Here is a 14410-nt window from a genome sequence, read left to right on the forward strand (position 1 = left end):
GATGGTAGTGTAGATGAGGCTGGGTCTAGTCAGGCTATGGAGGGTAGTGTAGATGAAGCTGGGTCTAGTCATGCTATGGAGGGTAGTGTAGATGAGGCTGGGTCTAGTCAGGCTATGGATGGTAGTGTAGATGAAGCTGGGTCTAGTCATGCTATGGATGGTAGTGTAGATGAGGCTGGGTCTAGTCAGGCTATGGATGGTAGTGTAGATGAGGCTGGGTCTAGTCAGGCTATGGATGGTAGTGTAGATGAGGCTGGGTCTAGTCAGGCTATGGATGGTAGTGTAGATGAAGCTGGGTCTAGTCATGCTATGGATGGTAGTGTAGATGAGGCTGGGTCTAGTCAGGCTATGGATGGTGGGGTAGCGGAGGCTGGGTCTAGTCAGGCTATGGATGGTAGGGTAGATGAGGCTGGGTCTAGTCAGGCTATGGATGGTAGTGTAGATGAGGCTGGGTCTAGTCAGGCTATGGATGGTAGTGTAGATGAGGCTGGGTCTAGTCAGGAGATGGATGGTAGTGTAGATGAGGCTGGGTCTAGTCAGGCTATGGATGGTAGTGTAGATGAGGCTGGGTCTAGTCAGGCTATGGATGGTAGTGTAGATGAAGCTGGGTCTAGTCATGCTATGGATGGTAGTGTAGATGAGGCTGGGTCTAGTCAGGCTATGGATGGTGGGGTAGCGGAGGCTGGGTCTAGTCAGGCTATGGATGGTAGGGTAGATGAGGCTGGGTCTAGTCAGGCTATGGATGGTAGTGTAGATGAGGCTGGGTCTAGTCAGGCTATGGATGGTAGTGTAGATGAGGCTGGGTCTAGTCAGGAGATGGAGTTGAGTCTACCTTCAGACACTGTTTAGATGTATAGTTTCCTTCTGGCACTGGGGCTTTTTGAGCTTTGCTATTGGTCTCTTTCTTTGCTGCCTTTTCTCCCACTTCTTATGGAGACTCTTTGGGTAGGCCCGCTCAATATAAATGGCGCCAGAGATGTGGGAAAGAGGAGTATTTTGGGTGTATATGTAAAACAAAACAAAAGTACAGTTGTTGTTTCTGCAGGAGATACATAGTGATGTGCTGAATGAAGTCGATTGGGGTCTCTTTTTTGCACCGGGGCTGGCAGTAAAAATGTGCTCCTCAAAGGAGGTGTGTAGGGGTAGACTGCTTGTTGTAAAAGCAGAAATTAACAACTAGGGGTTTTGCCCTTATAAATGTGTATGCACCTAACACAGGGAGGGAGAGGGAGCGTCTGTTTGGGTGTCTTAGACAGGAACTCTCGCAGGTAGCGCCTGAGGAGACGCTGGTGGTCGCGGGGACTGGAACTGCACAATGGATTTTTACGAAAGACAGAAATTGGGTGGAGCCTCATTCAGGCTCAGTGGGAGTGTTAAGGGACGTCATTAATAAGTGCATCGAGGATGTCGTCCCCACAGTGACCGTACGTACATACCCCAACCAGAAACCATGGATTACAGGCAACATCTGCACTGAGTTAAAGGGTAGAGCCGCCGCTTTCAAGGAACGGGAATCTAACCCGGAAGCTTATAAGAAATCCCGCTATGCCCTCCAACGAACCATCAAATGGGCAAAGTGTCAATACAGAACTAAGATTGAATCGTACTACACCGGCTCTGATGCTCGTCGGGTGTGGCAGGGCTTGCAAACCATTACAGACTACAAAGGGAAGCACAGCCGAGAGCTGCCCAGTGACACAAGTCTACCAGACGAGTTAGATCACTTCTATACTCGCTTCGAGGCAAGTAACACTGAAACATGCATGAGATCATCAGCTGTTCTGGACGACTGCATGATCACACTCTCCGCAGCCGATGTGAGTAAGACCTTTAAACAGGTCAACATTCACAAGGCCGCAGGGCCAGACAGATTATCAGGATGTGTACTCCGAGCATGCGCTGACCAACTGGCAAGTGTCTTCACTGACATTTTCAACCTCTCCCTGTCTGAGTCTGTAATACCAACATGTTTCAAGCAGACCACCATAGTCTCTGTGCCCAAGAACACTAAGGTAAGCTGCCTAAGTGACTACTGACCCGTATCACTCACATCTGAAATGCTTAATAAACAGGAATAACGTCTCTTAGGCTGTTGGAGAGATTCCTGGAGGAGGTCCGAGGTCTGAGCCGGTAAGGGGGGTGTTCGAGCGGCCAAAAGGGGGAGGGGCCACCAATGTTGCCACCACAGCAGGTGACTGCAGAGACTGGGGACTGGCAAGGGGGTCGGGAGGACCCTGGGGGAGTTTGATGGCCTGGGGGAGTTTGAGGGGGTGGGAGGTTAAAGCCCTCTACAACCTCTGCGTTAAGGTTGAGGAACATTAGGAGCCTACCAGGAGTGAAGGCACATCAGTGGCAGGGGCTATGTAGGGAGGAGAGTATGGTGGGTTTTAGATGGAGGGGGCTCTACAAACCCCCAGTACCAAAGAGGTCAGGGGACCTCCAGTGGAGGGTTCTACATGGAGCCCTGGACAGTAACAGCTGGTTGGCACGGGTCGACCCGAGAGTTGGACTGGGGTGTCCTTTCTGTGTCATGAGTGAAACTGTGCATCATGGGTTTTCTACGTGCGCCAGGTTAATGTCATTATTGGAATGTGTGTGTGAGAGGTTCGGGGGTGGAGTTCACTGTTGGGATATTTATAATGTGGTACACCTCTTCAAATAAGGAGAAGGCCAAATGTTTGCTCAGTCAAAGTTGTCTATTTTTGCGAACGAGGAGGAACAGGGTCAAAGGTGGGGGGGGATAACAGACCCTTTACTATTGTTGAATGGGAAGGCCTCTGCGCGCCTTAGGGTGGAATTTGAGTTGTGTAAAATGCTAAGCAGTGTGGAGATGTTTCAGGAGATGTGGTGTGTCGGGTGGGGAAGACGGGTTGGATGTACGGCTGTAGAAGTGGTGAGGTTTTTGGTTATTGTGGTGCGTTGTTTTGTATCGTGGGGTTCAGGGCAAGGTGAGTCTTAGAATAGGGGATATTTGTTTTTAAAGGGGGGCGGGGGCGGGCGGTAGTGGTGAGGTTTTTGGTTATTGTGGTGTGTTGTTTTGTATCGTGGGGTTCAGGGCAAGGTGAGTCTTAGAATAGGGGATATTTGTTTTTAAAGGGGGGGCGGGGGCGGGCGGTAGTGGTGAGGTTTTTGGTTATTGTGGTGTGTTGTTTTGTATCGTGGGGTTCAGGGCAAGGTGAGTCTTAGAATAGGGGATATTTGTTTTTAAAGGGGGGGCGGGGGCGGGCGGTAGTGGTGAGGTTTTAATGAAATGAGGATGTATCATTAAAGAAAGAAAGTTTAAAAAAAAGTATGTCTCATTCTCTCTGTCTCTCTTGCTCACTCTCTCTCTCTGTCTGTCTCTGTCTGTCTGTCTCTTCTCTCTCCCTCTCTGTCTCTCTCTCTCTCTCTCTGTCTCTCTCTGTCTCTCTTGCTCACTCTGTCTCTCTCTCTCTCTGTCTCTCTCTGTCTCTCTTGCTCACTCTCTGTCTCTCTCTCTCTCTCTCTCTCTGTCTCTCTCTGTCTCTCTTGCTCACTCTCTCTCTCTGTCTGTCTGTCTCTGTCTGTCTGTCTCTTCTCTCTCCCTCTCTCTCCCTCCCTCTCTGTCTGTCTGTCTCTCTTGCTCACTCTCTCTCTCTGTCTGTCTGTCTCTTCTCTCTCTCTCTCTGTCTCTCTCTCTCTCTGTCTCTCTCTCTCTCTCTCTCTGTCTCTCTCTCTCTCTCTGTCTCTCTCTGTCTCTCTTGCTCACTCTCTCTCTCTGTCTGTCTGTCTCTGTCTGTCTGTCTCTTCTCTCTCCCTCTCTCTCCCTCCCTCTCTGTCTGTCTGTCTCTCTTGCTCACTCTCTCTCTGTCTGTCTGTCTCTGTCTGTCTGTCTCTTCTCTCTCCCTCTCTCTCTCTCTCTCTCTCTCTGTCTCGCTCTCTCTCTCTCTCTCTGTCTCCCTCTCTCTCCCTCCCTCTCTGTCTGTCTGTCTGTCTCTCTCTCTCTCTGTCTCTCTCTCGCTCTCTCTCTCTCAGGGTGATGACTGTTCTCTGACCTGTCCTGCTGGGTTGTATGGGGCCAACTGTTCCTCTCCCTGTTCCTGTCACAACCAGATCGCCTGCTCACACATCGACGGATCCTGCATGTGCAGAGAAGGTACTGTACCCTGAATACTGTCATATCTCGCTCTTTCCTTCTCTCCTCTCTCTCTCTCTCTTTTCTCTCTCTTTAAGAATGTATCTGCGTTGTATGTTGTTAGCTAGCTAGCCAGACATTTTTAGAGGAATGATTCCATACATTTTTAACTGCCAATATGACAACATTCAATTCAAACAATTCTGTCAATCCACAGCCACACGCTGACATCAGTTGATGACAGGACTTAGACAAGTTGTAAATGCAACTAGTACTGATTTGGTATTATATAACAGCACTCACAGCTTTCCAAGAAAACAGAAATTTAGACATTTATGGACTGTTTACAGATCTTTTATTTAACCTTAATTTAACCAGGCAAGTCAATTAAGAACAAATCAAATCAAATCAAATGTATTTATATAGCCCTTCGTACATCAGCTGATATCGCAAAGTGCTGTACAGAAACCCAGCCTAAAACCCCAAACAGCAAGCAATGCAGGTGTAGAAGCACGGTGGCTAGAAAAACTCCTACAATGACAGCCTACCCCGGCCAACGCTGGGCCAATTGTGTGCCGCCCTATGGGACTCCCAATCATGGCCGGTTGTGATACAGCCTGGAACCGAACCAGGGTCTGTAGTGGCGCCTCTAGCACTGAGATGCAGTGCCATCGACCACTGCGCCACTCTGGAGCCCTAGTTAAAGAGGCTAGTTCTACAATTAGACTGGTTTGGATTTCTCCCTGACCAATATGGCTGCCATTTTCACCACATTCTGGAACTTTGAGGGTTGATGATGTAGCCCCTCTAGTAATTCAATAGAATCTCAATGATGACAACTATATTACTAGACAGACAGACACGTTCTAGTAACTATATTACCAGACAGACAGACAAGTTGCAGTAACTTATATTACTAGACAGACAGACAGACATGTTGTAGTAACTATATTAACAGACAGACAAGTTGTAGTAACTATAGTAACTATATTACCAGACAGACAAGCTGTAGTAACTATAGTAACTATATTACCAGACAGACAGGCATGTTGTAGTAACTATAGTAACTATATTACTAGACAGACAGACAAGCTGTAGTAACTATAGTAACTATATTACCAGACAGACATGTTGTAGTAACTATAGTAACTATATTACCAGACAGACAGACAAGCTGTAGTAACTATAGTAACTATATTACCAGAAAGACAGACAAGCTGTAGTAACTATAGTAACTATATTACCAGAAAGACAGACGAGCTGCAGTAACTATAGTAACAATATTACTAGACAGACAGACGAGTTGTAGTGACTATATTACCAGACAGACAAGCTGTAGTAACTATAGTAACTATATTACCAGACAGACAAGCTGTAGTAACTATAGTAACTATATTACCAGACAGACAGACGAGCTGCAGTAACTATAGTAACAATATTACTAGACAGACAGACGAGTTGTAGTAACTATATTACTAGACAGACAAGCTGTAGTAACTATAGTAACTATATTACCAGACAGACAGACAAGCTGTAGTAACTATAGTAACTATATTACCAGAAAGACAGACAAGCTGTAGTAACTATAGTAACTATATTACCAGAAAGACAGACAAGCTGTAGTAACTATAGTAACTATATTACCAGACAGACAGACAAGCTGTAGTAACTATAGTAACTATATTACCAGACAGATGGACAAGCTGTAGTAACTATAGTAACTATATTACCAGACAGACAGACAATCTGTAGTAACTATAGTAACTATATTACCAGACAGACAGACATTCTGCAGTATCTATAGTAACTATATTACCAGACAGACAGACAAGCTGTAGTAACTATAGTAACTATATTACCAGACAGACAGACAAGCTGTAGTAACTATAGTAACTATATTACCAGACAGATGGACAAGCTGTAGTAACTATAGTAACTATATTACCAGACAGATGGACAAGCTGTAGTAACTATAGTAACTATATTACCAGACAGACAGACAAGCTGTAGTAACTATAGTAACTATATTACCAGACAGACAGACAAGCTGTAGTAACTATAGTAACTATATTACCAGAAAGACAGACAAGCTGTAGTAACTATAGTAACTATATTACCAGAAAGACAGACAAGCTGTAGTAACTATAGTAACTATATTACCAGACAGACAGACAAGCTGTAGTAACTATAGTAACTATATTACCAGACAGACAGACAAGCTGTAGTAACTATAGTAACTATATTACCAGAAAGACAGACAAGCTGTAGTAACTATAGTAACTATATTACCAGAAAGACAGACAAGCTGTAGTAACTATAGTAACTATATTACCAGACAGACAGACAAGCTGTAGTAACTATAGTAACTATATTACCAGACAGATGGACAAGCTGTAGTAACTATAGTAACTATATTACCAGACAGACAGACAATCTGTAGTAACTATAGTAACTATATTACCAGACAGACAGACATTCTGCAGTATCTATAGTAACTATATTACCAGACAGACAGACAAGCTGTAGTAACTATAGTAACTATATTACCAGACAGACAGACAAGCTGTAGTAACTATAGTAACTATATTACCAGACAGATGGACAAGCTGTAGTAACTATAGTAACTATATTACCAGACAGATGGACAAGCTGTAGTAACTATAGTAACTATATTACCAGACAGACAGACAAGCTGTAGTAACTATAGTAACTATATTACCAGACAGATGGACAAGCTGTAGTAACTATAGTAACTATATTACCAGACAGACAGACATTCTGCAGTATCTATAGTAACTATATTACCAGACAGACAGACAAGCTGTAGTAACTATAGTAACTATATTACCAGACAGACAAGCTGTAGTAACTATAGTAACTATATTACCAGACAGACAGACAAGCTGTAGTAACTATAGTAACTGTATTACTAGACAGACAGACAAGCTGTAGTAACTATAGTAACTATATTACCAGACAGACAAGCTGTAGTAACTATAGTAACTATATTACCAGACAGACAGACAAGCTGTAGTAACTATAGTAACTGTATTACTAGACAGACAAGCTGTTGTAACTATAGTAACTATATTACCAGACAGACAGACAAGCTGTAGTAACTATAGTAACTGTATTACTAGACAGACAAGCTGTAGTATCTATAGTAACTATATTACCAGACAGACAAGCTGTAGTAACTGTAGTAACTATATTACCAGACAGACAGACAAGCTGTAGTAACTATAGTAACTATATTACCAGACAGACAGACAAGCTGTAGTAACTATAGTAACTGTATTACTAGACAGACAAGCTGTAGTAACTATAGTAACTATATTACCAGACAGACAGACAAGCTGTAGTAACTATAGTAACTATATTACCAGACAGACAGACAAGCTGTAGTAACTATAGTAACTATATTACCAGACAGACAGACAAGCTGTAGTAACTATATTACCAGACAGACAGACAAGCTGTAGTAACTATAGTAACTATATTACCAGACAGACAGACAAGCTGTAGTAACTATAGTAACTGTATTACTAGACAGACAAGCTGTAGTATCTATAGTAACTATATTACCAGACAGACAAGCTGTAGTAACTCTAGTAACTATATTACCAGACAGACAGGTTGTAGTATCTATAGTAACTATATTACCAGACAGACAGACAAGCTGTAGTAACTATAGTAACTATATTACCAGACAGACAGACAAGCTGTAGTAACTATAGTAACTATATTACCAGACAGACAGACAAGCTGTAGTAACTATAGTAACTATATTACTAGACAGACAGCCAAGCTGTAGTAACTCTAGTAACTATATTACCAGACAGACAAGCTGTAGTAACTATAGTAACTATATTACCAGACAGACAGACAAGCTGTAGTATCTATAGTAACTATATTACCAGACAGACAGACAAGCTGTAGTAACTATAGTAACTATATTACCAGACAGACAGACAAGCTGTAGTAACTATATTACCAGACAGACAAGCTGTAGTAACTATAGTAACTGTATTACCAGACAGACAGACAAGCTGTAGTAACTATAGTAACTATATTACCAGACAGACAAGCTGTAGTAACTATAGTAACTATATTACCAGACAGACAGACAAGCTGTAGTAACTATATTAACTATATTACCAGACAGACAGACAAGCTGTAGTAACTATATTACCAGACAGACAAGCTGTAGTAACTATAGTAACTGTATTACCAGACAGACAAGCTGTAGTAACTATATTAACTATATTACCAGACAGACAAGCTGTAGTAACTATAGTAACTATATTACCAGACAGACAAGCTGTAGTAACTATAGTAGCTATATTACCAGACAGACAGACAAGCTGTAGTAACTATATTAACTATATTACCAGACAGACAAGCTGTAGTAACTATAGTAACTATATTACCAGACAGACAAGCTGTAGTAACTATAGTAACTATATTACCAGACAGACAGACAAGCTGTAGTAACTATATTAACTATATTACCAGACAGACAAGCTGTAGTAACTATAGTAACTATATTACCAGACAGACAAGCTGTAGTAACTATAGTAGCTATATTACCAGACAGACAGACAAGCTGTAGTAACTATAGTAACTATATTACCAGACAGACAGACAAGCTGTAGTAACTCTAGTAACTATATTACCAGACAGACAGACCTGCTGTAGTAACTATAGTAACTATATTACCAGACAGACAAGCTGTAGTAACTATAGTAGCTATATTACCAGACAGACAGACAAGCTGTAGTAACTATAGTAACTATATTACCAGACAGACAGACAAGCTGTAGTAACTATAGTAGCTATATTACCAGACAGACAGACAAGCTGTAGTAACTATAGTAACTATATTACCAGACAGACAGACAAGCTGTAGTAACTATAGTAGCTATATTACCAGACAGACAGACACGCTGTAGTAACTGTAGTAACTATATTACCAGACAGACAAGCTGAAGTAACTATAGTAACTATATTACTAGACAGACAGACAAGCTGTAGTAACTATAGTAACTGTATTACTAGACAGACAAGCTGTAGTAACTATAGTAACTATATTACTAGACAGACAGACAAGCTGTAGTAACTATAGTAACTATATTACCAGACAGACAGACAAGCTGTAGTAACTATAGTAACTGTATTACTAGACAGACAAGCTGTAGTAACTATAGTAACTATATTACTAGACAGACAGACAAGCTGTAGTAACTATAGTAACTGTATTACTAGACAGACAAGCTGTAGTAACTATAGTAACTATATTACCAGACAGACAAGCTGTAGTAACTATATTAACTATATTACCAGACAGACAGACCTGCTGTAGTAACTATAGTAACTATATTACCAGACAGACAGACAAGCTGTAGTAACTATAGTAACTATATTACCAGACAGACGGACAAGCTGTAGTAACTATAGTAACTATATTACTAGACAGACAGACAAGCTGTAGTAACTACAGTAACTGTATTACTAGACAGACAAGCTGTAGTAACTATAGTAACTATATTACTAGACAGACAGACAAGCTGTAGTAACTATAGTAACTGTATTACTAGACAGACAAGCTGTAGTAACTATAGTAACTATATTACCAGACAGACAAGCTGTAGTAACTATAGTAGCTATATTACCAGACAGACAGACAAGCTGTAGTAACTATAGTAACTATATTACCAGACAGACGGACAAGCTGTAGTAACTATAGTAGCTATATTACCAGACAGACAGACAAGCTGTAGTAACTGTAGTAACTATATTACCAGACAGACAGACCTGCTGTAGTAACTATAGTAACTATATTACCAGACAGACAGACAAGCTGTAGTAACTATAGTAGCTATATTACCAGACAGACAGACAAGCTGTAGTATCCATAGTAACTATATTACCAGACAGACAGACCTGCTGTAGTAACTATAGTAACTATATTACCAGACAGACAGACCTGCTGTAGTAACTATAGTAACTATATTACCAGACAGACAAGCTGAAGTAACTATAGTAACTATATTACTAGACAGACAGACAAGCTGTAGTAACTATAGTAACTGTATTACTAGAGAGACAAGCTGTAGTAACTATAGTAACTATATTACCAGACAGACAAGCTGTAGTAACTATAGTAACTATATTACCAGACAGATGGACAAGCTGTAGTAACTATAGTAACTATATTACCAGACAGACAGGTTGTAGTATCTATAGTAACTATATTACCAGACAGACAGACAAGCTGTAGTAACTATAGTAACTATATTACCAGACAGACAGACAAGCTGTAGTAACTATAGTAACTATATTACCAGACAGACAGACAAGCTGTAGTAACTATAGTAACTATATTACCAGACAGACAGACCTGCTGTAGTAACTATAGTAACTATATTACTAGACAGACAGACAAGCTGTAGCAACTATAGTAACTATATTACCAGACAGACAGACAAGCTGTAGTAACTATAGTAACTATATTACTAGACAGACAAGCTGTTGTAACTATAGTAACTATATTACTAGACAGACAGACAAGCTGTAGTAACTATAGTAACTATATTACTAGACAGACAGACAAGCTGTAGTAACTATAGTAACTATATTACTAGACAGACAAGCTGTTGTAACTATAGTAACTATATTACTAGACAGACAGACAAGCTGTAGTAACTATAGTAACTGTATTACTAGACAGACAAGCTGTAGTAACTCTAGTAACTATATTACCAGACAGACAGACAAGCTGTAGTAACTATAGTAACTATATTACCAGACAGACAGACAAGCTGTAGTAACTATAGTAACTATATTACCAGACAGACAAGCTGTATCAACTATAGTAACTATATTACCAGACAGACAGACAAGCTGTAGTAACTATAGTAACTATATTACTAGACAGACAAGCTGTTGTAACTATAGTAACTATATTACTAGACAGACAGACAAGCTGTAGTAACTATAGTAACTATATTACTAGACAGACAGACAAGCTGTAGTAACTATAGTAACTATATTACTAGACAGACAAGCTGTTGTAACTATAGTAACTATATTACTAGACAGACAGACAAGCTGTAGTAACTATAGTAACTGTATTACTAGACAGACAAGCTGTAGTAACTATAGTAACTATATTACCAGACAGACAAGCTGTAGTAACTATAGTAACTATATTACCAGACAGACATTCTGCAGTATCTATAGTAACTATATTACCAGACAGACAAGCTGTAGTAACTATAGTAACTATATTACCAGACAGACATTCTGCAGTATCTATAGTAACTATATTACCAGACAGACAGACAAGCTGTAGTAACTATAGTAACTATATTACCAGACAGACAAGCTGTAGCAACTATAGTAACTATATTACCAGACAGACAGACAAGCTGTAGTAACTATAGTAACTATATTACTAGACAGACAGACAAGCTGTAGTAACTATAGTAACTATATTACTAGACAGACAAGCTGTTGTAACTATAGTAACTATATTACTAGACAGACAGACAAGCTGTAGTAACTATAGTAACTGTATTACTAGACAGACAAGCTGTAGTAACTCTAGTAACTATATTACCAGACAGACAAGCTGTAGTAACTATAGTAACTATATTACCAGACAGACATTCTGCAGTATCTATAGTAACTATATTACCAGACAGACAGACAAGCTGTAGTAACTATAGTAACTATATTACCAGACAGACAAGCTGTAGCAACTATAGTAACTATATTACCAGACAGACAGACAAGCTGTAGTAACTATAGTAACTATATTACCAGACAGACAGACAAGCTGTAGTATCTATAGTAACTATATTACCAGACAGACAGACAATCTGTAGTAACTATAGTAACTATATTACCAGACAGACAGACAAGCTGTAGTATCTATAGTAACTATATTACCAGACAGACAGACAAGCTGTAGTAACTATAGTAACTATGTTACCAGACAGACAGACAAGCTGTAGTAACTATAGTAACTATATTACCAGACAGACAGACAAGCTGTAGTAACTATAGTAACTATATTACCAGACAGACAGACAAGCTGTAGTAACTATAGTAACTATATTACCAGACAGACAAGCTGTAGTAACTATAGTAACTATATTACCAGACAGACAGACAAGCTGTAGTAACTATAGTAACTATATTACCAGACAGACAGACAAGCTGTAGTAACTATAGTAACTATATTACCAGACAGACAGACAAGCTGTAGTAACTATAGTAACTATATTACCAGACAGACATTCTGCAGTATCTATAGTAACTATATTACCAGACAGACAGACAAGCTGTAGTAACTATAGTAACTATGTTACCAGACAGACAGACAAGCTGTAGTAACTATAGTAACTGTATTACCCTTTGCAGTGTAATGGAACCTACCCAAGAACATTAAACTCAACGAATCACATTCTACTCATCAACATACTCCACCCATCAATCAATAGTCCATTAGAATGATGTGGAGACACTAACGATCAGCACTCTATTACAAGGTTCTCATCAGAGAGAGAGGGAGGGAGAGAGATAAAGAGAGAGAGAGACAGAGAGAGAGAGACAGAGAGAGAGACAGAAAGAGACATAGAGACAGAGAGACAGAGAGAGAGACAGAGAGAGACAGAGAGAGAGACAGAGAGAGAGAGACAGAGAGAGACAGAGAGAGACATACAGAGACATAGAGAGAGACAGAGAGAGAGAGATAGAGAGAGAGAGACAGAGAGAGACAGAGAGAGACAGAGAGACCGAGAGAGAGAGACAGAGAGAGACAGAGAGAGACCAAAAGACAGAGACAGAGAGAAGTGAAGAACTTAACTCCTCTGTTACTTCAGTACTTCTCAATGTCAGCATGTTTAAATATTTACGTGGCTTGGAATCTCCCAGGGAATCATGGGTAATTAAAGACAGACATCAGAGTGGATCTCTGGGAACGACGCTCCGCTCAGCTCCGAGAAGTTCTGAGAGAGAGTGTGGGTGGCTGTCTCAGTCCCACAGTCCTCTGATTACACTGTATAGTTCTCAGATAACTTCTACATACACGTATAATAACCGTCATCCTACAGTTGACAAAGCTCAGATAACTTCTACATACACACAGAGTATAAACAATCTGTTTCATGTGTTCTGTAGACGCGAGATGTGATTGATTCTGGAGTGAGAGTGTGGAGCTTAGAGCGAGATGTGATTTTGGTTGAGCAGGGGGGTTGGTCAGGGGTTTGTCAGGGGTTTGTCAGGGTTGGTCAGGGGTTTGTCAGGGTTTGTCAGGGGTTTGTCAGGGTTTATCAGGGGTTGTCAGGGGTTTGTCGGGGGTTGTCAGGGGTTTGTCGGGGTTTGTCAGGGGTTTGTCAGGGTTGGTCAGGGGTTTGTCAGGGTTTATCAGGGGTTGTCAGGGGTTTGTCAGGGGTTTGTCGGGGGTTGTCAGGGGTTTGTCAGGGGTTGGTCAGGGGTTTGTCAGGGGTTTGTCAGGGTTTATCAGGGTTTATCAGGGGTTGTCAGGGGTTTGTCGGGGTTGTCAGGGGTTTGTCGGGGGTTGTCAGGGGTTTGTCGGGGGTTTGTCAGGGGTTGGTCAGGGGTTTGTCAGGGTTTGTCAGGGGTTTGTCAGGGTTTATCAGGGGTTGTCAGGGGTTTGTCGGGGGTTGTCAGGGGTTTGTCAGGGGTTTGTCAGGGGTTGGTCAGGGGTTTGTCAGGGTTTGTCAGGGGTTTGTCAGGGTTTATCAGGGGTTTGTCGGGGGTTGTCAGGGGTTTGTCAGGGTTTGTCAGGGGTTTGTCAGGGGTTGGTCAGGGTTTGTCAGGGTTTATCAGGGGTTGTCAGGGGTTTGTCGGGGGTTGTCAGGGGTTTGTCAGGGTTTGTCAGGGGTTTGTCAGGGGTTGGTCAGGGGTTTGTCAGGGTTTGTCAGGGTTTATCAGGGGTTGTCAGGGGTTTGTTGGGGGTTTGTCAGGGTTTGTCAGGGTTTGTCAGGGGTTTATCAGGGGTTTGTCAGGGTTGGTCAGGGTTTGTCAGGGGTTTGTCAGGGGTTTGTCAGGGGTTTGTCAGGGGTTTATCAGGGGTTTATCAGGGGTTTGTCAGGGTTTATCAGGGGTTGGTCAGGGTTGGTCAGGGTTTGTCAGGGGTTTATCAGGGGTTTGTCAGGGGTTGTCAGGGTTTGTCAGGGGTTGTCAGGGTTTGTCAGGGTTTTGTCAGGGTTTGTCAGGGGTTTGTCAGGGGTTTGTCAGGGTTTGGTCAGGGTTTGGTCAGGGTTTGGTCAGGGTTTGTCAGGGGTT

The 14410-nt window shown here is 41.5% G+C and overlaps 1 protein-coding gene across 4 annotated transcripts in view; it reads left to right on the forward strand.

Moving 5' to 3' along the window:
* Positions 1-14410, forward strand: part of LOC118944439 (multiple epidermal growth factor-like domains protein 11) — a 347240-nt gene that overhangs the window by 271324 nt on the left and 61506 nt on the right. For all 4 annotated transcript variants that reach the window (XM_036963744.1, XM_036963745.1, XM_036963746.1 and 1 more), the window contains exon 12: positions 3994-4114. In XM_036963744.1, coding sequence (XP_036819639.1) covers positions 3994-4114 — 121 coding nt within the window. The remainder of the gene's footprint in view (positions 1-3993; positions 4115-14410) is intronic.

The sequence above is a fragment of the Oncorhynchus mykiss genome, chromosome 26, assembly GCF_013265735.2.
Source record: "Oncorhynchus mykiss isolate Arlee chromosome 26, USDA_OmykA_1.1, whole genome shotgun sequence".
Taxonomy (NCBI): Eukaryota; Metazoa; Chordata; class Actinopteri; order Salmoniformes; family Salmonidae; genus Oncorhynchus; species Oncorhynchus mykiss.